Genomic DNA, 26,218 nt, shown 5'->3' on the forward strand with positions numbered 1-26,218 from the left:
TGACTTTTTTAAACTTGACTTGACTTGACTTTTACTGTCTGTTACACTTTTCACTGTAGATAGGATCACAGATGGCTACAGAGAAGTACAGATGCTGTTTTCCTACTGTGGTTCCCTGCACAGTGAGGTAGGCATATGTAGTGACTTAATATCTGAATTTTTTCAGATAAGCAGAACAGAAATTTCCCTGTCATACTTGACTGATGCTTTATGCTGTTAATTACAATGTGTTTTTATGGACTGGTTTAAGTTTTAGATTATTAATGGTATGTGCATTACATTTATATATACACAACTAATACATGTAATTAATTTAATGTTGTGGTAGTCTAACGAAACAGCTTCAGACTTTATGTTTAGGAATATTGTTCCATTGTAGTGTAGAATCTACAAGAATTTTTAATTATGCAATTATAACATAATATTAGTGTGACAGTCTCGCTGTTGAAGTAATGTAGTTGTTTTCCTTGAGTTCCCATTAATTCTGTATTAATGACATTTTGATACAATCTTGATAGTATAACTGTAATGCATGTTATATCTAATAAAATTTGAGTTATATCTAGTAATATATAATATCTATATATTAGCTTCTCAAAAGCTAGATTTTTAATAGGGTATAGGGTATAGGGAAAACAGTTTGAAATATTAGGAAATTCTCATTCTTTCATGGAGGAAATCCAGTTATCAGTTAGAGCCTTACTTCATTCCTCCTTTCTTGAGAGAAGTTATGCAGACTCCTTTTGGGGGAGGGGATGCAGAGGCATTTGGTATACATCACTGGTGCAAAAGAGATCATGCAACGTGGCCTGTTGTAGCTCAGTGGAAGGATGCTATGGAACATTCTTCACTGTTCACAGTCTACTAAAATATCCTCTATTTGGCCTTAAGAACACTCTAACTACTTGTGTGTTGTGAAACAACTCAGTAGAACAAGTATAGAACTAAGTGGAAAACATATTTACGACCATCATGAGTAGCTATAGCAGTTTCAGGATGACAAAATAAAGGTGTAGTTTATGCATGTGTTTTGTATGCTGCTGGTAATCATGTTGCATTTTATTGAAATATCCATTTATACTTTTATTTGAAACTATCATGGTATGTCACATGAAACTGAATACTTATTGTAATGTGGAATTCCTTGTGAGAGTCTTGTCAATAGTAACTGCTGTATGACTCACCCCACACCAAATGACTCTTGACATTGTAAGTTCCCAAAGGGTATTAACTTGTGTGTTAACTTATCAAAAATGCTTAAGTACTTTTTTATTTATACAAGTTTCAGTAGCATGGCCATCAACAATGATATTTGCATCATCAGGGTGGGGACATTTTTAAAGACAGAAATATCGTAATGATTAAAGTCTGCCTTGGATTACATTCAATCTCATTGACTGCATGCTTTACAAGTGATCTAATTAGATCCATTTCTTGTTGTTATTGTTGTATATTTTGTATATTTTGTATATATTGTATATTTTGTTTAATAATTGATCGTGGGTTAGGGTCCAAATATAGTACAGGGAGAAGAGATTTGTCCTACATGTAAGTGTGGGTACCTGCCATTCTTCACTGCTTTAAATTAAGGGGAGAAGCTGTGAGGAAAGTTTTAAATGACTACACATATTTTGAAGAAGGAATCTTCAATCAGTGACTCCATTTCTGAGTGAAAACTTTGTAATGCTGTAACGGAACAGTGCTAGCTGGATTCATGCTCTGCTAAATATGTTCTGATTAAGAAAAGATTTCTTGAAAATTTCTCTGATATAATAAAAACAATTCTGTTTTTCAACAACATCAGACATATTTAATATAAAAAAAAAGCACTAGAAGAATTCTCTTGAACTCCAAAGAGACGTTAAAATTAAAAAGCAATCAATTTAAAATGCAAGCAACTTCTTAAAGCATCTCTTAGTGTACTTCAGAGGTGGGTTGAGGCTGATACCTGGAAAAAACACATCTAATGTGGAAGAAATGAGAATGGTTCCCAGTCTCTCCACAGCTACTCAGATGTCATTGAAACTTGTTATTCTTTATTTTGAAAAAAAATACAAAATACATAAATACTATTTATGTTTTTATGTATTTATTTTGTATGTATAATTGTTACCTAATCTTTTAGACTTGTCTCACACAGATGGAAAAAGTCATTTTTGAGACTTAATTTTTATTTTGTCCAGGAAATTTTATCAGTAGCTCTTGTTATAAAAGTCACTTATGCAGTCTGTCTGTATGTATTAAGGAAGGAAATATTTCGAAGTTAAACAATAGTCATTTAAGTACTTGTTTGTGGATTGTCATATCGCCTTTGCATGCCCATACTCTTTCTGTCTTCAGTTGCTAATACATGCTAACTTCAGCAGTCTTGAATTTTGGTCTGAAATGGCAGATTTGCCCTGGGGTGTCTATTGGTTGTTAAGCAAACCTCAGCTCTGAGATATAAAAAAGGAAGAAAGTTCAGAAGTGAATTGCTGCCTGGAACAGTTTTCTGGTGTTCCAACTCCTTTTTTATAATGACCTTGGTGAATCTGATTGCTTTATGTGACTTAGATTTCAGCTTATCTAGCAATGAAATGAGAGGGCTTTCTGTAACCTTGGACTTGGCATACTTAATACCATGTATTAATACCGTAGTCTAAATATACATCATACTTGACAGCATCTACAAGTTGTAAGTATTAGATGCATAAGGGCTGTTAACTTTGCAACCACTTGCACAATAAAATAAAAATTAAAAAAACGATGTTTTCTTAATGCTAAGTAATATGCTGCAGGTTGTTTGTAGATGTTAAGGGGCTGATCTACTTCCTCTGTTTACAGAACTTACGAAGCAAGAAGAGAATCGGATTTTTCCTAGTGCTGTTTCCTTATACTCTACATTTAGCACACAGATTATAAATTTACAAAAAAAGTAGTTCAACACTGCTGGTTCTGTGATTATGATAGGTAAGTCCAGAAATTTTTGGGTGAGTTGGCAGTGCTCTTGTTTTCTATTTTCTGAAATTCCTAGAGCTTCTTCTTGTTCTGTGCAGTGGTTTGATCAAGACTTGCTGTTGTTTCTAGAATTACTGTAGCTCTAACACTGCATAAAACATAGACCTCCAATGGGTAACAAAGCTAGGTAGACCAGGTGTGGTAAGCATTCATAATCATTGCTGTTCTGAATAGTGGGAAAAGAGATTTCTGAGAATGATATCAAGATGTTCTTTCTTTTCAATAATTACACATCTGTGAAATTGCTCATTTCTCTGCACGTCAACAGCAGACCTCTAGTAAACAGTATTTACTAAAGGTTCACAGGATGATTTGTTCTGGAAGTAACCTACTCAAAGCAGAGATACCTAGGAGGTTAAATTTCTGTAAATTTATTATTTTAATAAACTTCTGAATTGGGTCGTTCTTAGGTATAGAAAGAACTCCTTCGGATATCTCTTAAAACTATGTACTTTTACCTGAAATACGTGCCTTTAAAAAAGAAACTAGTAGAAACTTCCATGTTTTATGAACTTAGGACAAATCTTCTCCCATGCAGACAAATTACTGAGGCTCCATTTGGAGCAAATGGATTGCCACAGTATTTATAAAAGCACATCTTGAAGCTTGCGCAGTGAATCAGTCACTCCAGACTATTATCTCACAAAGTGATCATTGCTAATGTGTCAGGTCTCAGTCAAGAGCATTAATACAACTAATGCATGCAGTTGATGCATGTGTTTATTCTGATTGGGTTTGCACGTGTGGCAATGAAATATTGGTCTCAAGTACATGGCAATACTTCACCCTGAAACTTATGCTTTGCCTTCTTATTTTGATAAGAATATTTTGCCTTTTGGTAGCTTAACAGATATGCTAAGATTTTAATTAAATCAACCAGCGTTCCCTAAGGCAGAAGAACAGTCTACTGGGTGATGGAAGAAGAAAATGGAGTGGGAAAAGCAGGAGAAAAAGTGGGAAAGGCATGCTGAATCTATCTGTTCTTGAAGCTAAAGTGATATCACTTTTTTGAGGGAAGAGATATATGAATGGAATTTGAAGTGAGGTTGAATGTTGAGTAGGTATTCAGACCTTGGCAGCTGAGAATCCATGAAAGAGGCTTCTGGATTCTGTTTTAGGTAAAAAAAAAAGATTAAAAAGAGCTTTGTTTTCATAGCCTGAGTTTTAGAAATCTTTGTTGCTACATGAATAAAGGCAGAAGTGATTGTCTTTCTGCTCTGGCAAGCTTAAGCTTTGTACTGTATTTCCAAATGGTGACAGTTGATTTATTTTCTTCCCTAAAGTAGGCAATGATACTCCCATACACAGTGTATTTAGGCAAACTTGCAAAAATTTGTGGGACAAATAATGTGACTTGGCACTTCTAAGGAAAGATACTGTTTTTGAATTTTGCAATAGTAGTTCCAATGTTTTGTTCTTATCTGTACTTAAGGTACTTTTCTTTGAAAAAGAGCATATCTTAATTCTTTTTTGCTAAGCTAGGAGTAATCATGTATTTAATAAGAGTGCCAATAAATGTAAGCAAAAAAGGCAGAATATTTCACTGTGAGTGAAAATACAATATTTATTGAGTTCTGCATTTCTAATGCCTTTATATAGAATATTTGTATCTAACATCTATGAAGTTGTTATACATCAGTATGTGATCTCCCTTTAAATATGCATAACACCAAACAGATTATATAAAGAAATAAAAGCTACCAACTGTTTTTAAAATAGAAATATGATTCTTTTCTTAAGATGCACTTAGTACTTTTTAAAATGCATCTTCTCTTACAAAGAAAAATAAAATGAAAAAGACCTAAATCCAAATTCTCCAAAGCTCAAGATTTAGTTTAGTAAGTTGTGTTTGAAGAGTAAAAGGATGTCTCGTAAAAGATGTTTTCTCATGTCTTCAGACAAATGGGTTGAGTGCAGTCAAATCTGACAGTACTGTCTGTGGTTAACTGCTTAAATCCTTACTTACACAAGTTTGTCTCTTAAAAATGCAGCTGTTCTTAGTGGGCATGATGGGAGTAGATTGAGCTTGGGCTTGGTGATCTTAGAGTTGTTTTCTAACCTTAATGACACCATGATAGTAGTTGAAGAACACTTGTGCTGAAGCTGCTCATCTTCTTGAGCATTTCTTTGCCCTTGCAAACACAGTGAGAACCTGGAGCTGAAAGCAAGACTCCCTATTACTCATCCCCTTCCTCAAAAAATAAAAAAGAGTAACAGCAAAATTAAAAAATAATTCCTTCTGTTGCAAAATTCCATGAGATTTTTAAAACTTGCTCAGTATAACTGAGCATAAATTACTCCCTTGATGTATGTCTGCCTTGTTCTTTCCTCTCTTCCATGATGTATGTGTGGGCATGTAAAGGAAGGATGGAAGAAGTCGTGGCAGTTGATATATGTACCTGAGGTGTCTGGTAGCCTGGGAAGGTTGGCTTTTTTTCTGGAAAATAAGAAGCTGACTGCACTTTTTATGAGCCTTTTACTGTTCTGTCATAAATATCCATGGCAACATGACTGTTTCTTTCATGCTGGTATTGTATCATCAAAATAACAATAAATGTGGATTTAAATGAACACAGTCAAATAGAACTTGCAGCCAAGTGTGTCTGAAAGGAACACTGTTGTTGGAATACAGAAGTTTTCAGACATTTTACTTTCTCTTTTTTCTTTGGCTATTTATGTTCCTTTTCTTGTTCTCCTTTTCTCTCTCTTCCATCTCAGTTCACTGTGTAGCGTGTGTAACTTAATTTGTCAGTTCTATCTCTATGCCATGTGAAGCCTTAATAAGGGTCAAAACTAATTTCAGAAAGGTTTCCATTCATTTCAATCTGTGAATCTCTATTGGCTTTGATACAGTCCAAAACGATTCCTCAAACAATTGAATGCAATGATACACTAATGTACACTGTGGAAACTTATTTTAATGGATGTGATGCATAATGTTGTTTCTGGATGACTTTCATATGACCGGACAAACAAATGGATAGAACTCCCTCTTCTAATTATCAGATCTTGCTGATAAGCAAGCTTGTTTTGTTTTGTTTTGTGCTACACAGAAAGCTAATTTTTGTTTTGATATTCGATTATTGTACTGTTGTCAAGTGCTGGAATGGGCTGCCCAGGGGAGGTGGCTGAGTCACCATCCATGGAGGTGTTCAAGAAACATTTTGATGTTGTACTAAGGGACATGGTTTAGTGGGGAATACTGGTAGTACGTGGATGGTTGGACTGTATGATACTGGAGGCCTTTTCCAACCTTGGTGATTCTGATTGTTGCATGATTTGCCATCCAACAAACTTCACTTGTGACAGAGTAAGGAATACTTAAAATGAAAACATTTTAACAGTGAGCTTTACTTTGTATTTTTTAAAATCCGATGGTAAGATCAGATGAAATAATAAAATAGAATGCTCTGAAAGTTGTGAGTTGCATCTGCTGCTGTATAGTTTTTAGAGATTATATCAATGTTTTGAAATAGCATTTTGGAAACTGTTGCCACTTTTCAACTTGGTGTGGCAGTGGAGTGAATGTATATCTAACTGACAATTATTTATGAATTCTTGCTGTGCAGAGGTGATACCTCTCCAGATCCAGTCTGTCAGGCTGATTTGTTACATGATGCCTCCTTCAAGCAGTTATTGCCTCTGTACCGCGAATCTTATATAGATTCACTTCAAACAAATTTAGACTCCAATTAGATAATGCTGATATTATTTTCATTACCGTTTCTGTCTTCTTCCAGGCAGAATCCCTAAGCCCTGCTCTGCTGTAACCTCAAAGTCAGCTGCTGCCTGCCCGCCCCTCCCCATCCACCACTACCAAACCCTCCAGGACGCGGCTGGAGGCAGCACGCTGACTGATCGCCTCGAGCAGGCTGTGGGCTCGCAGCAGCAGCTCGCTGCCTCTGACATCACTCCTGGAGCTCACATCCCACTCCAAGCTCCGTTCATTAGTTGATCCATCAGTCGTCAGAGGAGACAGGAGACGCTGCGAAGAGGATCTGTGAGGAACAGAACGAAACAGAGGGGCTACATCATGAAATTCTTCCCTGCTTATTACTTGCTGCCTCTTTTTCCTGCACTGGTCTTCAGTACTAGGTGAGTAAAGAGAGCTATTTTGCTTACAGTTCTGTTCTGTTTGCTATTTATTCTTTTAGACTTGGGATTTGCAGTAGGAATAACACTGGTTTCAGCTTCTGCTGGGAAGTTTAAAGCATGGGTATCTTGTCTGATTCTTGTCTTCCCCCCTCCCCCTCTTGATCCTCTGAGGCATGCTGAATCTTTTGTATGTTATTTCTGGGTTTTGTATGTTGTTAGTTAAAGAGCTGCTGCTGTGTAAGTTGACCTCATGAGATGAAACAGGACAGGGAACAAATACAAACTCCATATGTTTTGTCCATATTGCTCCATATGCAGCAATAGAATCATAGACTCAACATTGCTGGAAAAAAACTCCAAGATCATCCAGTCCAATATTTCCCCATTAATCCACATCTCTTAGTACCACATCTAAACGTTTCAAATAGCATGGGAAGTAATGAAGCCAAAAATGCTGAAATGGAGAATATGCTAACGTTTTCCCCTATTGAGTGCAGAAAAACAAACAATTCAACAGTCTTATCCCAGCTCAGGCTTTTGCATCCAAACAGAGACCTTAATCTTTCTGTGAAATACAGGTAAGGTGTTGCAGTGTTATCTCAATGCCAGGAAATATTGAAAAGTTCCTGCAATCCAGCAGCACTCCTTTCTGTGCAAGTGCAGCATGTCATGAGAAAATACGAACAAAACCTACTGCAAACTCAAAATGTAAACTGTTCTGAAATGCAGTGCTCTGATAAGATAACGTGCATTGCACACCTGCTTATAGTTACTATGTTGTCTGTTCTGTGGGCATAACATGTTTAGCCAGGGGAAGATACAGCTGATACACTCTATCTCATTGTCTATTTTAGAGAAGAAGAGTTAATGCTGGGTGCAGAGTAGATGTGTCCTAATAACACTGCTCACAGTTCAGGCTTCTTAACTTCCCATTGCTTGACGGAAAATTAACCTAAATTTTAAGCATGACATTTCTCTGCTGTGCTGTAGTACCGAATCAGCTTCTAAGTCCATAAAGCACATTATCAGAGGATGAGTGCATTTGTTAGGAAAATGCTTGATAAGGCATTTGTTCCTGTAATTTGTTTGTTTGTTTCCTGCATGTTTCAAGCCTTAATTGTTCATGGAGTTTCAAAAAGAAAGTGCCTGCTAGGTACTCAAAGTAAGATGGGGCAGGAGCACCTCTCAGTGCATACGCAAACACAGAACTGTGAAACTAAAATCTGAATGCAGGGAAAAGTGAAGAGCATCATAATGCTTCAATTATTTTACTTCTGCACTCCTGCACTCTTTTTTTTTTTTTTTTTTTGAGGGAGGTGATAGGGTTATGTATGTGACTTTCATTTTTCTGTAATGCTTGTGGTTTAGAAACTATAGAGCCAGTCAATATAAACAACTCCAATGCTCTTTGAAATATAAAACTCAGAGGAGAATTGCAACAGACTGATTCAATAGGTTTCCTTTCTGATTTAATAAGCAGTCTAAGGAAACATTCACTAGCAGCCAAGTGAAACTTGTGAATTTAGATTAGTAGTTCTACACATTTAGAAGTAATATATTCTTTCCTAAATTATGCCAAAGTTGAAGAGGAAAGGAAGTACCAGGGCAGTACAAAAACAAGTTTGCATCTTGCACAGGTTTGCACAAAAATATAGTTAAAAGAAGTGGGGGAAGTTGCTTCAATTTTTCTTATGTTATGGGTTTTATGAAACTGAGATAAATGACTCATTGAGTGCTCAGGAGATGAATCTGGGAAAAAGGCCTCTAGTTTCAAACCCCAAAAACATCCCTAACTGATGGATGGAAACTATCAATGTGAAACTGTTCACTTAAAACTCTGCTCAAGCACTGTTTTGTGTTGTGAAGTTTTGCTTTTGTGATACCATCCTGTAGCACAGGACACTGATGCTCTGCTATAGTTCTGGTGATTTATAAGACTGGAGGTACTGCACCATCCTGGTCAGCAGCTGCCTTCAGTCACTTGATTCTTAACTGCCTGCGTAGAACTTTGAGTCATTTTTCAACAGCACGTGATAGAAGCTTAAAAAAATAACACAGTGCTAACAATATGCCATCTACTGGAAGGAGATGATTCTCTTTCAGCAGAAGTCATTGCCTGTAGTTTGTAGCAGTCAGTATTTCTTGGGAACATACTGTCAATGCATTAGCTAGACCTGAACATAACAGGAACTTAGGAGCAGTTGTGTGAGCAAAAAGCAGAATCTAATATTGTGCTGTGTGAAATTGCTTAGCAAAGGAAAAGCACAGGCCTTGTGGTGCAGAAAGTTTTCCATGGTGATTTTTTTCCCCTTCCCCTAAATTTATAGAGAAGTGAAGCACCACTAGTTAATATGTTGGTGCTGAAATCAGTAAACACAATATTTAATGCAGATGTGGACAACTGAGGTTTTTTCCTCCTTGTCTTATGTAATGTTATTGTCTTTGCCTCATGTCATGGTTTTATACCTTCAGAAGACATCAGTGTGTCCTCAAGGCTAATTGTAAAGAAATGAATTGATGAGTAGAACTGCATTAACACACATCTTGATGTACTTTATGGTATTATTAAGAAGACAAACATATGGTTCTTAAGCTTGTGTTCAGTATTAATTTCTAGTTTTCAGAACGGTACTAATATCTTGTCATGGTCTTAAACCACATAAATGAACCACATGTCTATTACATTAGAGAAAGTTCATGTTTTTAAAATGAACACTTCTCTGTACTGCATAAACTTGGTTTTCATAGAATCGTAGAATCATCAAGGTTGGAAACGAATTCCAAGTTCATCCAGTCCAACCATTCCACCTACCACAAGTATTTCCCCACTAAGCCATGTCCCTTAGGACAATATCTAAACGTTTCTTGAACACCTTTTGTTGTGGCTTTGAGAGTTAGTTATTACTCTTAATCATTTCAATTTTCTTTGTACTGCGAAGTGGTAATAAGATTGAGGTATACTTGCCTGTCCAGTTAATGATTTGTTTGGATGGAAATAGTAAATAGAAATAGTAAAAATTAATGCTTGCAGTCCTAAAACAAATTAAAGAGAATACATTTTTTAAGCTGAAATTACTATTCTAAAGCTTGTGTTTCCCTGTCTGTTTTCAGATTTCCTTGGACTGTTTGGTCTGAGCAGATGTAATGTTGTATATATTGTATATATAAGGTTGTGTATATCTCATTTTTTCACACTACACTGAAGACACCTACAGAAACGAGTTCTACAGAACCAAGCATTCAATAAGTGCACATAGCGTATAATAGGCAAAGGATCTTATTTTGTCTGTGTGCTTTAATGGATGCAGATGCTTAAGCATTCTGACTAGGAAAAATACTATTTGTGGAAGAGAATAACTGCATGAAGTTATTCATTTCGGTTAGTAACTGAGATCTGCAGCACTGATTATCTATCTTGTTGAAAGAGTCTTACTTGTTTTAAGCTAGAAGGAGCATTTTCTATGTATTAATTAAACATTACAATTAGAAGATCAGGTTTTTAAATCAGCAATGTTTTTTGTTGCCCAAATGACAAATGTCTGACTCATTAGAAGCATCTGGGTGTGAAGCAAAATTGGTATTTTTATCTAAGACAAGTGCGTAAGAGATAGGAATTTTCTGTCCACGCTTAAAATTTGCCAGATGCAAAATTGGATCGAAATAGAATTTCATAGTTGAGAATAAGCATAGGATGCATTTCCATAATAATATTAATAAAACTAAGCAGCAACTCACTAAATGGCTGTGCAAACACCAGGGCTGTGAAGGGCAGAATTTGTATTCTTTTCATGTCAGTGAAATGGCTGATGGTTTTTTTTCTTAATAGTTTAACGGCGTGACAGTCTTACGAAACCAATGTGAGAAGGCAATATAGAATTCGGTGTCTTCTGAAGAAATACTACCTTTGTTTTTTATCAGAGTAAAAGTAGTGTAACACCCGCCCATTTCTGGTAGGCGGGTGTTTCTTAATGCTGGTATGTGTTTTCGTTTGTTGTACTGCCATTGTTGGAAGAGATGTAAATAACTGGAACTTACTTCCTCTACGAGATATGAGAACCTGACTCAAATGCTTGCTTTTTCCCTATGCTGTATGTTTGATGTCAGCTATTTCCTTTAAAGCATTTGTTGGTTTTGGTAACTTCTAAAGTACATAAGAATACTGGTATCTTTCAGGTAACATTGTTTGAAGGACTTCATCCGAGCCTCGATAATGGGTAAACATGAATGCCTTTGACATTACTATACTGGAAGTCATGGAAAAGGAAAGAAATGTTGAAGGAAATCATGATTTTTTTGTTTTCAGTTTGTTTTTTTTCTAGTTCTTAAACTCTTGATCTTGGAAACAGGAACAGGTTCCTAGGGATGTGGTGATGCCGTATCCCTGGAGATTTTCAAAGCAAGGCTGGGTATGGCCGTGGGCAACCTGGTCTAACTGTGGAGTCCCTGTTCATTCCCATTGTTCATTGGGGATTTGGCCTTCGGAGGTCCCTTCCAATTCTAAGGATTCTGTGATTCTATTCTATTAAACACCCTATGGGTTATGGACAGATGTTCAAAGTGACTTTTTTGCTTAGACTGATAGGAGAGTAGAAAGAACCCTGCCCCTTCCTAGATTTTGAGGTGGAAGAGAAAGACTTGCTTGTGGTGATGTCCTTGTCTGTAAACACACTACTGATATGCCCTTGCGCAAGTGGCTGAAAGCAGCCCTCCCTTCTGGGATCTTAGGCTGAGGTCTAGCAACATACTTTCTTTTCCACGTAACTCTTAGTGAACTGAGGGGAAAAAGAGTTTGATGTAGACTACTTTAGCATTTTCACATATGGTGGTGTATAACAAAGACTGTTTTGATATTGTGCTTTTTGAATACTTTCAGAAATGCAAGGGCGTTGACTCACTCCTGTGCCTCTTGCTCAGAATTCCTTTCACACTTACTTTAGCCATCTGGGTTTTCTAGTCTGCAGAATTATTCTTGTTTCTATCAAGCATGTATGATTATGCATGGAAGGTTGACGTTTTGCAAGTACTTGGTTTGCAGAAGTGTCATTCAGCATATGACATGCAGTCTTATTGTACCTGAAGAAAGCATACACTTTTCTGTGGGATGTGTTTAAAAACAAGGAGAGGAGTTTACTTGTGGTATAGCTCCATTATTTCTAGGAATGTATTTGGCTCAGTTTTATTATTGATGCATAAGTTGAGGGCCCAAAGCAGCAAACCATGTGGTTTCACTGTTTAGTGAAAGAAAGCCTCTTCTTTCTTCTAGGAGAAGTTTTGAGCTTTGGTTTTATTAAAATCAAAAGAAAAAGAAACAACAGAAAACACCAAACTTGAAAAATAAATAAATGCCCAATAAATAAATAAAATCACATCAAAATTATAAAAAAACAGCAAAATAACAAGCAATCAAACCAAAAAGAAACCACTGGGCTTGTGATTTAGTGCAGAGGTGTTAAAGATAGTTTTCAAACAAGTAGATGGGGTACATCCATCTTTCAGACAAAAGTAAAGCAGAACCTATTAGGGCCAGACTTCTGGGCATCAGAATGAGTTTGCTTAAGGCTGATCAGAGAAAGCCTTTGCTTGCACTACAGTTTACTATGTAGATAGATATATTCTTAATGTCAGTCTTATGCAAAACGTTTACTTCCCCATGGTTGCAATTTGTTTACACTGGGACAACCACAAATTTAATCTGTTTCCCACTCAAAGTGAAAGGGTAGAAAAGTAGTAGATTCTGGTCAAAACTTATAGTTTTTTATGAGATTATATGCTCTGATGGTGATGATGAAGAATAATAACTCTGGAATTGTTATGCTTTAAACATTTTATTTCAAACAAGAAGATAACCTAGCAAAGTACTCTACAAATGTAAGCCATCAACCTAAATTAGAACTCCAGATAGCCTGTCTCTGTTTGGTCAGAAATACTATAAAATAAATTGTTTTGAGGTATTTATGTTATATTAAAAAAAAAGGAAAAAAAAAAAAGGGGAGTAGAAGAAAGAATTATTCTTAAAAAAAAAAAAACAAAAAAAAAAAACCCACAAACAAAACAAAACACAAACAAACCAAGAAAACAAAATAAAACACAAAAACTATACCCTTCAGGAGTAACTTATTTTACATTTGATCTAACTTCGGATAGAATTTTTAAGTTCCATGCAATATCAGTTAAATCTCAAGGTTTTCTAGAATTCAGTCTTAAAAATGTAATATAATGGTTGGACTTCTGGTTGTTATGCTATGTGTAATGCATTTCTGCTCAGGACACTAGCAGTGTAGATGTTTTTGAAATTTCTAATGTCTTTTTTGTTTTCAGGGAAATTGTAATTGACACTTTTTCTTATTTATTAGTTCAGCTAGGTCTGGATTTATATCCAGATATCAAAGCAAAGTTGAAATCCCTCCTTCTACAAAAATACATTTCATATTGCTTCTATGCTTAACAGAAACCTGTTCCCAGACAGTGATCCTTATGATATACCAATCTGCAGACAAATAAATCTCATTTATGCAACTTGTCAGAAAGAATTTCTCCTTGTTGTCTGGTTTTGCTCACTGGCTGTCTTGTAAGATCTGTAAGTATCTTCTGAACGGAAGACAAGTGATGTTTTTGCCAAAAAGAATAAAGATATTTCAGACTATCCTTCAATCTCAGTATTGTGCCAAGGCTTAAAATGTTATATTTGTTATATTTGCTATTTCAAACTTATAGGAGTGGCAAGCATCTTTTAGAAATGTTGAGGAATAAATTGGAAAATGTGACATTGCTTCAAATAGTGTCTAAATTGTACTCGTTGTCTTATGCTGTTACTCACCCACCTTCTTGCTGTACGTCATTTCTCTCCCACGCGTATTAATCCTCACTGCATATTAAAGGGAGCACTAAAAGAAACATTGCTGAATCTCTGCTCTGTTTGCTGAAACATACTGTTCTTGAGTCACAAGAGAAATTAATGTCTAGGATTTTTGAGCTGAAGAAGTAAGTCTGTGGAATTGCTCAATATCTTATTCGCTAGTGTTGATTGACAGAATCTATGGAAAACAGCACAGGGAAACGTCACATTCCTCATGTGTTCTGTCTCCACGTGCTGAGAAGATAAGGCCAGCATGCTGCCAGATGCTGTATTTTAACCACATTGTTAATTATTCCAGCCATTTGCATGCTTCTATTTGTATGAATGCTAATGTTTTGTCACTTTACATTCACAACATTCTTGTGGGGTATACGTGGGCTTGTTCCTCATTTGCAGAGTAGGAAAGTGGAAGCTCATTAAAAACCAGACTTGCTGTCAGACAAGTTGCAGTGTTAAAAACAAAAGAATGCATTTACTGAATTCCATATGACTGCAGAAATGCCACTTTCCCCTTTTAGTTGGAGGTGGAACTGCAGCAGAACATTCCTCTAACATCTCTGTATGAAATTTTGAGGATATCACACTGCTATTAAGCACCACTGCTACACCTTTGGAGCCTTATTGCTTTTTATGATGGTGGAACTGTACCAGTGGACAAGGGAAGAGCCACTAATGTAATCTGTCAAGACTTCAGTGAAGCTTTTGACACGGTACCCCACAATATCCTTCTCTACAGATTGGAGAGGTACAGATTTGATTGATGGACTGTTCAATGAATGAGAAACTGATTGTGAGGTCATACCCAAATAGTGGTGATCAGTGGCTCTATGTCCGGATGGAGATCAGTAACAAATGGTGTCCCACAGGGTCACTACTCAGGCCAGTGTTCTTTAACACCTTCATAAGTGACATAAAGAGTGGAATTGAGCACACCCTCAACAGTCCTGTAATCTCACTATAGTGTAAACCTTTAATATCTTTGTAGGAGCTGTTACGGATCTTTGTAAAACTTGGTTGAATAGTGAAAGGGGTCGGGAAGGAGACAGATTACTAGGCCTTATAGGTCATTAAAAAAAAGGTTGTTGGTTACTAGTACCATATATGTCAATTCACAGTATCTGATTTTTTTTTCTTTTCAAGTGCTTCTGTGACTTAGTTGGTGCGAATGACAACAGAAGTGAGCAATGTGACTTTTTCTTGGAACAGGTGAATTCGAGGACTGGGAGTGATAGTAATCAGTAATATAGTGTGGCCTCTTGATTTATGCCTTATGGTAAGGCTTTTTTTTTTCCCGTTCTCATCACATTTGATTTTGCAGTTGCATTCTATTTTTTCAGACTAGCCTGTGGCATTAAGCAAGAAAAAGAAAGTGAGACTTTATTGAAATGTAGGTGACAAAAGAAAAATGTGTGAAAATGGAATTGGCAAGACTCTGGAAAGCAGATGTGCTCTGGGTGGCATCAGATTGGCTGTTGTGGAAGTTTATTCCTGCTGATGCAGCAAAGTGAAATGTGTGCTCAGTATGCAAAGAGAGAATGTCTGTCATCACAAATGTTTTTCAATGGAGAAATAAAATCAGTTTTACTCATTACCTCACTTACACCTTATCTTAAGAAATAATAATTTTCAGGATAGGATGAAGATCAGTCAGGGTGCACAGCAAACACCTGCGTTCTGAAATAGCTGAACCTTTGAGCTGCTTTGCTGAAACTGATCAGTTCAGGATTAATTCTCATCTTGTATGCCCAAGTACCCAAAATAATCGTCTTCTAACTGTCAAGTAGTGAATAGTTCAGTCCATCAGCGCTGCTGTAGGTTTACCTGCAGTGTGTATGAGTTCCTGGCATGTTCTCTCATGAAAATACTCACTGTGGCTTTTTTGTTTTCTTCATTTCATGTGAAAGGAGCCAACTTTTGCCAAGGGACTAGACGTTTCAGAAAGACTTAATACCTATAATCTGTACTGGATTTTCTTTCTTTAAATATGCTGAATTAGTCAAATCTTGGTGCCTTTTGAATTTCAAATGGGGACAGCATAATGGCTGCATGTAAAAATCTGAACATTAAATGGAAGCTATACACTTGAAAATGGGACTGGTATTCAGCTGCTGAGTTATATCTGGGATACCAAATAGTCATGATTGTTAGAAATCCATTCTGACCTCTTTCAGAAAGTCTAACTTTGCAGCTTTCTTTGTTTTGCTGGGAGTTGAAAAATTAGGTTATTTGGCTAAATGTTGAGGTTAAGGCTTGGAAAATGCTCTCATAACCATGGTGCCCCATGACAGTGGGGTGAGAGGGCTCTCAGAATTCTCAGCGTCCTTATGCTTTCTTTGTGTTATCTTCATTAAGTGTCTCTAACTGGGCAATAAGTGCAGCCTGTACTATTTAACTTGGTGAACAACTCAGTCTTAGAAAACGCTTGCTGTGAAATCTCTATATTTGTACACTATGATAGAAAAAAATACACTCAACTGTGTAGACAGTGAATAGAGATTTCTCTGTGGTTGCTTTTCTATTTACTTGGAAAATGATTGTCTGCTATTCAGTGCACACAGAGGTGCTCTGGCTCAGAAAAGCTTACAAAAGCAGTCTTTTAATTTCATACATTTAACTCAGACCTTCCTCTTCCTGATTCAAATGTGTTCTTTCCTTAGCTGGAGCCCTTTCGGCTCAAGGGAAAAGCCCTTTCCCCTAGAAGGGGAAAGAAAAGCAGGTTTTTCCAAGTCCATTTGAAGAACTGGTTAATAACTGTTTAAAGCAGAATTTCCTATCCAGTTTTTAAAGCATTTTAATATTATCTGTTTGATGTGATATATGCTGTTGCCCCTTTTGTGCATACTCAGGACATAATAGCTTCTGAAATAGGTAGGAAGAAATGCAAGACAATGCATATACCTGGAATAAGTGCTTTAAAATTATAGAATACTTTCATCTGGGACAAATCCCCACAGCACTGGTTTATAGCATATAATCTGATAAGACTTAAACTATCTGCATCAAATAGATGATGGACAGAAGTTGATACTGAAATTGGGGTTATAGTGTTATACATTTGCCTTTTACTGTAAGGACATCACGTGTTTACTGCTTAAACTTGATTAAGTCACACATTAAAAGGATGATTTTTTATGTAGTAGAAAACCTTCCTTGGTAATGTTTAATTATTACAGGAACATGAAATTTTTGTCTGACTACATAAATCCTGTGGAACAATGGGAAGTTGACAAGAATGGTAGATACCAAAGGAAGGTTAAAATATCTTGTACGGAATAATTTCATCTATCTTAACGCTTTCCAAGCAGCAAAGGAAATGATCCTTATGAATCTTGAGCCATTCCTATGAAGAACATTCAGAGAGGTACTGAACTCGTTGTTGTTCTGACTATTTGCAGAAATGGCTTCAAGCTGTGCAAGGGGAAATTTAGGGTGGACATTAGGAAATACTACTTTTCTGAAAGAGTGGTCAAGCACAGGAATGGCTTGTCCAGGGAGGTGTGGAGTCACCGACCTTGGAGGTGTTCAAGGAACGTTTGGATTTTGTGTTGAGGGACATGATTTAGTGAGTAATATTGGTGAAGGGGGGAGGGTTGGACTGGATGATCTTGAAGGTCCTTTCCAACCTTGGTGATTCTGTGATTCAGAGATGAGTCTGGAGCAGTAAGCATATGTTTTCAGCAGTTCAGTTGGTGACTGAAGTATAAACAAATACATATAGCTAACTCTATCCCTTCCCAACCACATAACTTGCAAGAAAACTGCCAGGAAGTTTCACTATATGACATCATAAATGAGAAATCACTATAACCATTCTGACACCTCATTGGATGAGGTCAGGGGGGTGGTGGTGGAAAACCTGTTAGTTTTTAGTATCTGTTTATAAGAACTAGATTAAAAGGGGTGTTGCGAGATGAATGACAATGGTGAAGTACTGATGCAATCCTTGAGAGCCTCTCTTCATGTATCTTTGTATCTTAACAAAGGCCAACTATGTCCAGGTGCTGCTTTTTCTATACAAAGGTGAATATATAGTTGTATATGTAAGTTGTGTGTGAGATACAGTTGTCTTAGAAGACTTTAGAGTGTGGAGGGAGGAGACTCATTCTGCTCTCCCTGTTACTACTCAGGACTTAAATTCTGGTACTAGTGTAGACTTAATTCTTTAAATCTTAACAAGTTGTAGAGAAATACTCTGTATACGTTAATAAATGATGATGCGTAAATCTTTCAGTGCTCTGCAGATTACACATCATGTGTAAGAGTCTTAGCTATCATTACTTACCCCATGCTAACGAGGATGGAGAGAATTCTTACCTGTTTCTTCTTAATTTAATAAGAAGGAATGGTGGTGGGAAAATCCTCTAATCTGAAGGGAGTGGTGAAACATCATGGTGTGTTTTGATGAAGATAAACCTGAAATTGCAAACTTGAATACAATGTCATTAGTGTGTATTTTTAATTGTGAGATCTTTTGCTCGAGGGAAATGCATAAATATGTATAACGTGTGTCTGCATGTAAAGGGTTTCACAGATCATCATGTGTCCACAGTTTGTAGAAGGACTGATTATTGGCTATTTCTTCTCAATGACTTGAATTAGACATGCATACTTCTCCTTGTAAGCAATTAAGTGCTTCAGAGAAGCTGCATCATTTGTTTTGTTGTTGTTTGTTTGTTTGTTTTTTCAGCTAAGGCATCACATTTGGATATGACTTTTGCAAACAGAAACATCAAATGATTTCTCCAGACAACATTATGTTTTAATTCTTGTGTATTCTAATTCCTTCAGAGGCAAGAAGTTATATTGGAAACAAGCATGGTTTCTGGAAAATAGACTTATCTCCAATTATTATGCTAATGTATACTTTCACAGTCTTTCAGCTGAAGAAATTTACACTTCTGTGTAAAAAATAAATATTCTGTTGAAATGCAGAGTATCTACAGAAAGCTGTTATGTTGATAATGCTATTAGCTACTGCCATAATGGCACAAATCTAGCATTCCTGAAAAGGTAACTCTGGAAACTGCAGTGCTTACTCAGCAGTATATTTTCTGTATTTATACTGACATACAATGACTGAGGATTTAGCAACACCCTATGGTGCTGAAATGATTTTTTCTGCTTCTAGTGCTTTAGCCTTTTGACCAGTGTTGCACTATGTTGTTCTTCAAAGGAAACCAAAAGGAAAAAGAAGCGGTGGAATCTTACAGTCAGTGATTAGGGTATATTCTTAGAGAAAGCACTAGGATTAGAAGCTATCAATCACAGACTTGTATCAAGCAATAATAATGCTAACGTTTGCAAGACAAGTGTCTAGAGCCAAGAACAGTGTTCTTTAACAGCCATTACTTTGATGCTTTCCAGCATCACTTGCAACTGAGGTAATTTGGAATGAGGTGCTCTGTATTACGGTTCATTTTTTTTCTTTGTGAGAAGGAGAAAAGTGGGAAGACATTTATCTGCTTTCTTTTATTTTCTTTATTTTCTTTCTCCAAAACCATAATGGAAATGACAATATAAATCTTAGTTTAATTAGAAAAGACAGAAAAAATTCTGACATCATTTAAAAAAAAATGGTGTGGATTTTTTTTTGGCATTATTTCTATCACTACCATCTCATTTGGGATAAAAAATACTTGTAGTACTAGTAGTAGTTCTTTACCCACTTAGGGCTTGAATAACTATTTCTGCAATTCTGAATAGAAATTGTCTTCATGCAGAAACCACTCCAAGCATGTACAGTACCTACTTCTCTTGCAGTATATAAAAGGCTGAAAGTGTAAGTACCTGATTTCAAACTACCTTGAAGTTTCTCCATCATAAGAAAGAGCAAGAAATTTGTAAGTGGTTCTGTCCCAACAAGGGAAGATCATGGGCTGCTAAAATATCTTAGCTTTATAAAGACCCCGATGGTTTGGCAGTCTTCATGGAAGTTTACCCTGTTCAGGTAACATGTAGTCCTTGGGAATATTAAACGGCCTTGCAGATTCCACCATAGTACTACACACTGTAGCTTTAAATCAATTATTTGATCATTTTTTTGGTAATGGCTAGGAAGAAGAGCTCATTTAACACCTTTGCAGTCACTGTGTACTATCCACTGGATCTCCGTGACTCAGTGAGATCCTCACAGCATCTATGTGAAGAAAGAGGATCAGAAACTGGTAACTAGTTCAGCAAGGACAGAATCAGCAGCATTCAAAGATTGTGAGTGGAGAATTCTCTATGTTCAGGACATATAGAAAAAGTTCATCTTTCTTTCCCTAAATTTGGGAATATAAGGAGACAAGGCAGACTGTAGATGCAAATCAGAGTGACTGTTGGCATGTGTTACAGGAGCCAACTTTTTGGCTTTTCTCTCTTCACATATAAACAAAAACTGCAGAGATTAACCCCCATGTTCCACTGTTCCAACAGTAAGTCTTAGATATTCTGAGCAATCTAAACTTCTGTTTATCCTTCAGGGAGCCATCTAATTGAATGACATACAAGGCATTCTGCTTTCGAATTTGTAGGGATTTTATTTTCTTAATGACTTCTTTGACAGTTTTAAATGTTTGTTCCGTATAGGTGGGGAATGGATGATGTACTGTAGTAATTGTGAAATATTTATCAAATCCACAATGTCCCAGATACATTGATAACCGTTCTAGTTTGTTTGTCATTTGGATATTTTAAGCCATTATTTGACATAGAAATTGTCTTCCTTTGCTTTTCTTAATGTTTGCTACTGCGAGTGGTTCATGGGATGCTGTTAGTTCTCTGCACAGCATTGGTAGTACAAATGGCAATTGACAGAATGTGTACTTGATTGCTGGTAATTTGATGAGTGCTGGGACAATGTGCCTCTTGATCTGCAAAAGTGAAAAATATGGCATCACATAAGCTGTACTTCAGTTTATCTGATAATTCAGTAGGGGGCTCAAAAGAATAAACTGCGTTTCTGTAAGTAATTGGACATTGCACATTGACATGAAGAGCTGTCCATCATGGCTGAAGGACAGCTCTGTTCAAAACAGAATCTGGTTAATTTAGTGCTGAAATTGTGGCTGGATCCATGCCACCAAGAAAATAGGAAAACAATGTGAGAATTACTGTAGGCACTTCCAGCATTCAAAGAAGAAATGCAGTGCTGTGTTTTGGATGGAACTAGCTCAGATCGTCAGCTGGCATCTGCAGCTTTATGCCTGCTATGAATCTGGCCATGCACCAAATGGAGATGTCTTTTAATTGTGAATGTTGTATCTTTACCAGTTCAATGAGCACTTGCTATATTTTGTTTCAAATCAGTATTTAAGACTGGATTCTTAGCTAAGCTGTTTAAGAGCAGCCCCTGTTTAATGTGGTGAAAAATAATGTTACATGATGACTTGTTTCCAAACATAAGCTAGCCCCTTTGGGAAAACTGCATTGTATGGATCAGGGCTCTCTCCAGACTCTTCCTATGGAAATGTGTGCAGCCTTTGTGCAGCTTTCAGCTGTTTCAGACTGTATTGCCTTTGTGTGATGCTTAACAATCCAATGCTTTCCTTCTTACTCACCTGCAGAGCTCCTTTCAAAATCCTCCTTATTTGTTCTGTAGCAAGCAGGATCCTAGAATCATAGAATGGCCTGGGTTGAAAAGGACCACAATGATCATCTAGTTTCAACCCCCTGGTATGTGCAGGGTCACCAACCACCAGACCAGGCTGCCCAGAGCCACATTCAACCTGGCCTTGAATGCCTCCAGGGATGGGGCATCCACAACCTCCTTGGGCAACCTGCTCTTGTTTGTCACTGCTTTCTGAGTGAAAAACTTCCTCCTTATATCTAACCTAAACCTCCCCTGTCTTGTTTTAAGACCATTCCCCCTTGTCCTATCACTATCCACCTTCGCAAACAGCTGTTCCCCTTCCTGTTTATATGCTCCTTTCAAGTATTGGAAAGCCACAATGAGGTCTCCCCAGAGCCAAGAAGACATGGAGGTGGAGAAGAGAAAATCATGTGTTTATGTGGGGTATAGCACCATTTAATACATCTCTTTTCTATCACCCACTGTCTTTCACTAAGGAAATTAGTGCTAATTAAGAGTGGACTCTAACTTTAGGCACACTATAGTAACTAAGCCTACTTTTGTGAATGATGTTCTCCTTTTCCTTTTACATGCTTATGTTAATTAAGGGCCTTAAATTCTCAGTCCAGAAAAAAATAGTTAACTTGTCAGAATTATTCTTGATAAATGCCAGGCACTGCTGTCATACGTTTCAACTCTGCGGGTCTTGGAAAGCTATGGAAAAGAACTGTATTACATGACTACGATATATCTGGGGAACTGAGTTGAAATACCAGCTATTCCAGCTTTCATTATCGGATGAAAGGAGCAGAGACAGAAAATGAGGTCAAATTGAGGACATAGAAGGCTGGTAATGGAGTGACAAGGACTGAGCTTGAAATCCCATTTATCTATTTCAGTGCTGTGATATTCAGTGATGTCTAAAATATTAGTGTCAGAAAAGATTCAAACGGTTTCATGAGATGACTGACATATACTGGACACTACAGTGAGAGAGAAAGAGCTAATAAACATTTTGCTCTCTGAAAATGAGACTGTAACTATGGATTTTAATTCCTTTATGGACTGAAGCACAAGTTGAAGAACACGCACTTGTTGAAGAACAAATAAATGCTGAAGAACAAATAAATAGTTCATTTACCAAGTTGTGTTTGATAAATGAAGCACAACTGAGACAATGGTGCTGCAAATGGATGTGTCTTGTTCTCCTGCATCTTTAGCTTGATGATTTGTGCAGCTCTGAAGGGAAGCAGTGTGTCTGTGGCCTGTGCATTTGGAGGTTCTGGCAGGTGAGTGTGAAAGGTTTGCTCGGCTGCTGCTTGGAGAAGGAATTGCTGCTGAAAACCTTACTTGTAGAAATACAGCTGTCATCCTGCAGTGGAATTGCTCTTTCAAACAGGTAAAAGAGAAAGAACAGTAGCACTTGTGGAGGAGCTGATAAATAGTTAAGGATGAAGATGAACAGTGCTTGACAGAAACAGGAACAGTGGGCTTATAACAGACTGAGCTATAGTATTGGAGTTTCCTTTAAGATTGACCATAAAAATGTAGGAAGATTTACACAAATGGAGGAAGAACTGAGACGTGAATACATTTCTCTTAATTCAAATAATGAATGACTATGAAAGCCTTGCTGTTTTCAAGTACAATGACTGAAGAGCCATCTCCTCCCTTTTTTACAGAGGGATTGAAATACCAGACCTGAAACATGCTTGTCATTGCTATAGAACATTGTCTGGATGGAGAGGAGAAAAAACAAACAAACAAACAAACAAACAAAAAGGCCTTCTGGAAGAAAAATTATTAGGCAGATATGATCCACAGAAATTAAATGGGGAGCAGTTTTAAGTGGTCTTTGAGCCAAACCCGGAAATCCCACATCTTTGGGGAAGTTTCCACTTGATGTTACTTCCAACAGTCGGCAGTGCTGTCAAGTAATGCCTGCATGAGTGAGATGTTACAAGGAATGGATTGTTTCAAGAACTTCTATCTCTTGAAGCATTTCTTTTTAGAGTTTCAGTGGGAAGGTGAAGCATAATAATATACAGTGACTTACATCCTGTTAGAATAAACAGAAGGGACAAAATCCAGCCTCTTCTAACCAGTCATAAATGTTTGATTGTTCACTAGTTAATTCCTGTAACTTCCTGTTGAAATTACTGAATTGAAATAATTTTGTTCCTTCATAAAATGCTAATGTGCAAGATCTTTTATTGAAAACTCAGTTTCTGATTAAATTTGGTATTAGTATGCCACTGTTGAATTCTTTAATTAAAAGTGGTAAATTGCTTCCAGAGGAAACAATTAGTCATTATTTAATTTATAGTGATGTTCAAGTTTTCTGCACCTCATCACTTGGAACTTGAAGAAATTTTAGTTTATGCGTGTAATTTTCATGATCAAAACTATTATGCTAGACACAATTCTGTTCTGAACAGTAATTGCACAATTATTTTTATTTAGCTGGTATAAAGTCAAAGAATCCCCAAGGTTGGAGAAGACCTACAGGATCATCCTGTTCAACCATCCATCTATTACCTATAGTTCTCATTAACCATGTCCATCAACACATCATCTAAACATTCCTTGAACACCTCCAGAGTTGATGACTCCATCGCCTCCCTGGGCATCCATTTCAGTGCCTGACCACTCTTTCAGAGAAGTAGTATTTCCTAATGTCCAGCCTAAATCTCCCCTGGTACAACCTGAGGCCATTTGTACAGGCTAGTAATATATTAGTTTCTGCTTCCATGATCTCAAAACTTTCTTAGAGATTTTTAGGTTAAAATCATATTTCTTTCATTTCTTTTGATAGTTAAGTATTGCTAAGACTTGACAAGGGTAGCTTCACAAATTCTACTCTTGTTGAGTCACTGTACTTGTCTTTCAAAAATTCACCATTTCATTAAATAATGAATTTGTGGTGTCTTTTCATGAATTCTTTCTGGCACTTTATAGAAGAAAATGTATGATAATTTCTGTGGAGAGATTTCTTAAGCAATTATGTAATGGAGAAGTAGAAATTGGATAGAAAAAGTGAGACCTGATCCTCTATTGACCATAGCTGTACTATCTTAGTTTGTTAAAAATGACTTGTTTGTACTTCTGAAGTAAGGTGCTTTAGATTTTATGCATCTTTTCATTCTCTTTATAGGCCCTCTGAAGCTTATGCTGTTATTGTAAAGGTTATATTATCTTTAACTATAGCATTGGTACAACTTTTAGATGTTCATGAATTGTTTCCTTTTTGTTTTGTATTTACTCGATAATGATGGACACAATATTTTTTCTGAAAAAAATAAGTAAACAGGGAAGGAAAGCTTGAAAGCAGCAATAAATGATAATGTTTGAATTTGTCAGGTTAATTTTTAGAGAGATCTGTAGGCATCTATAAGCCTTCATTGATGTGTAAGTGGAAATGATAAAAATAATGGAACCATGCTTTGAAAGTAATACTTAGTTTCTGTGTTTTATACACTGAACATTGTTATGACTTGAAATCAGAATGAAACTACGCCATTTACCAAAATCACTACTTGTTCATAGTATCAGGTGCTATCTGTAAACAGTTACAGGATGAATTTCTCCTGACAATATTTGAGTAATAGCAACACAAAACCTTGTTTCCAATTTTACTGAAGACAACACTAAATTTCAGCTTTCTTATGTGGTTAAGTTACATTTCAGACAGTAAAATTATACCATTCAATTGATTTTGCCATTATGAATTAATGTCTACATGTTCCACAGAGTTCATATCTTAGATTTAAGTAATCTCTATGGAAGTACTTGAATAAATATGTCCTTTAATGTGCTTCCAGAAACAGTAAGGTACAGTTACATTTAATATTAATGCAAAAAGGAAGCAACTAGTTAAGATGTTAAGTACAGCTACGCAAATGAATGCTTAGCTGCACTCTGCTGCAAGTCATAAGGAAATTTAAAACGCAGGTTTTATTGCACTTAAGAGCATTAATGCAGGAAATGGTTACAGTAGCAGAGTTAAAGCCGAGGAATGTTTGCATCCACTTCTGTGGAGATTATTGCTATCTGAAGTTCAACAGCCTTGGTACCCTTGGGTGCAAATGATGTTAAAAAGTTCCATTAGCCTTGTTAAACTCTGATGTGAGGTATGAGTTTAGCTTTCAGTTGTGAGCATGTCTAATTCAGAGTACTAATCTACTGCCCCCCAAAAAAGGGTTGTACTTGTACTGTGAGCTGCTACAAGCAGAAGTTAGACTTAGCTCAAAGAGACCCTTAATGTCTTCTGTGATATCTAGCTTAAGTGATGATTTCTGAAGGTGATGGCACCAAGAGAAATAGTCATTCTTTTAAGTCCAATTGTTGTAATTTGGCTACTAATTGTATCTAGTCTCCAAGCAGGCAGAGATCAAATATGCAAAAATGTGAATAGAGATCTATTTTTAATTTTATGGAGAAATATCTTTTTGCAGTTAAGGAGACTTTTTTCTGCTCTTTTTTTTTCCATTCTGTTTGTACTATATAGTAATCCATAGCTTGTTTCCAGACTTATCAGAGCCATCTTCTACTGAAAATGTGTACTGGATTTAACATCTTCTTTTCAAGAAGAGACTGTAGGCAAATGTGGCTGCTTTGTCCCTCAGTTTTCGGACAGAAGAAGGATGGTGGGAAGTACTTTCTTTCTCTATACCTTTTTAATTCATTAAGCCTATATTTAAACCTCTGTGGAAACTGGT

The 26,218-nt window shown here is 36.6% G+C and overlaps 1 protein-coding gene across 1 annotated transcript in view; it reads left to right on the forward strand.

Annotated features, from left to right (window-relative positions):
* Nucleotides 1–7,030: 7,030 nt before the first annotated feature.
* LOC306947880 (leucine zipper protein 2-like) overlaps nt 7,031–26,218 on the forward strand; it is a gene marked incomplete at both ends in the record, with an annotated part of 143,086 nt that continues 123,898 nt past the window's right edge. The window contains one exon of the mRNA XM_079537324.1: nt 7,031–7,092. Within this exon, the coding sequence (XP_079393450.1) occupies nt 7,031–7,092 (62 nt within the window). The remainder of the gene's footprint in view (nt 7,093–26,218) is intronic.

Source organism: Tetrao urogallus, assembly GCF_951394365.1.
Source record: "Tetrao urogallus genome assembly, chromosome: 6".
Classification (NCBI taxonomy): domain Eukaryota; kingdom Metazoa; phylum Chordata; class Aves; order Galliformes; family Phasianidae; genus Tetrao; species Tetrao urogallus.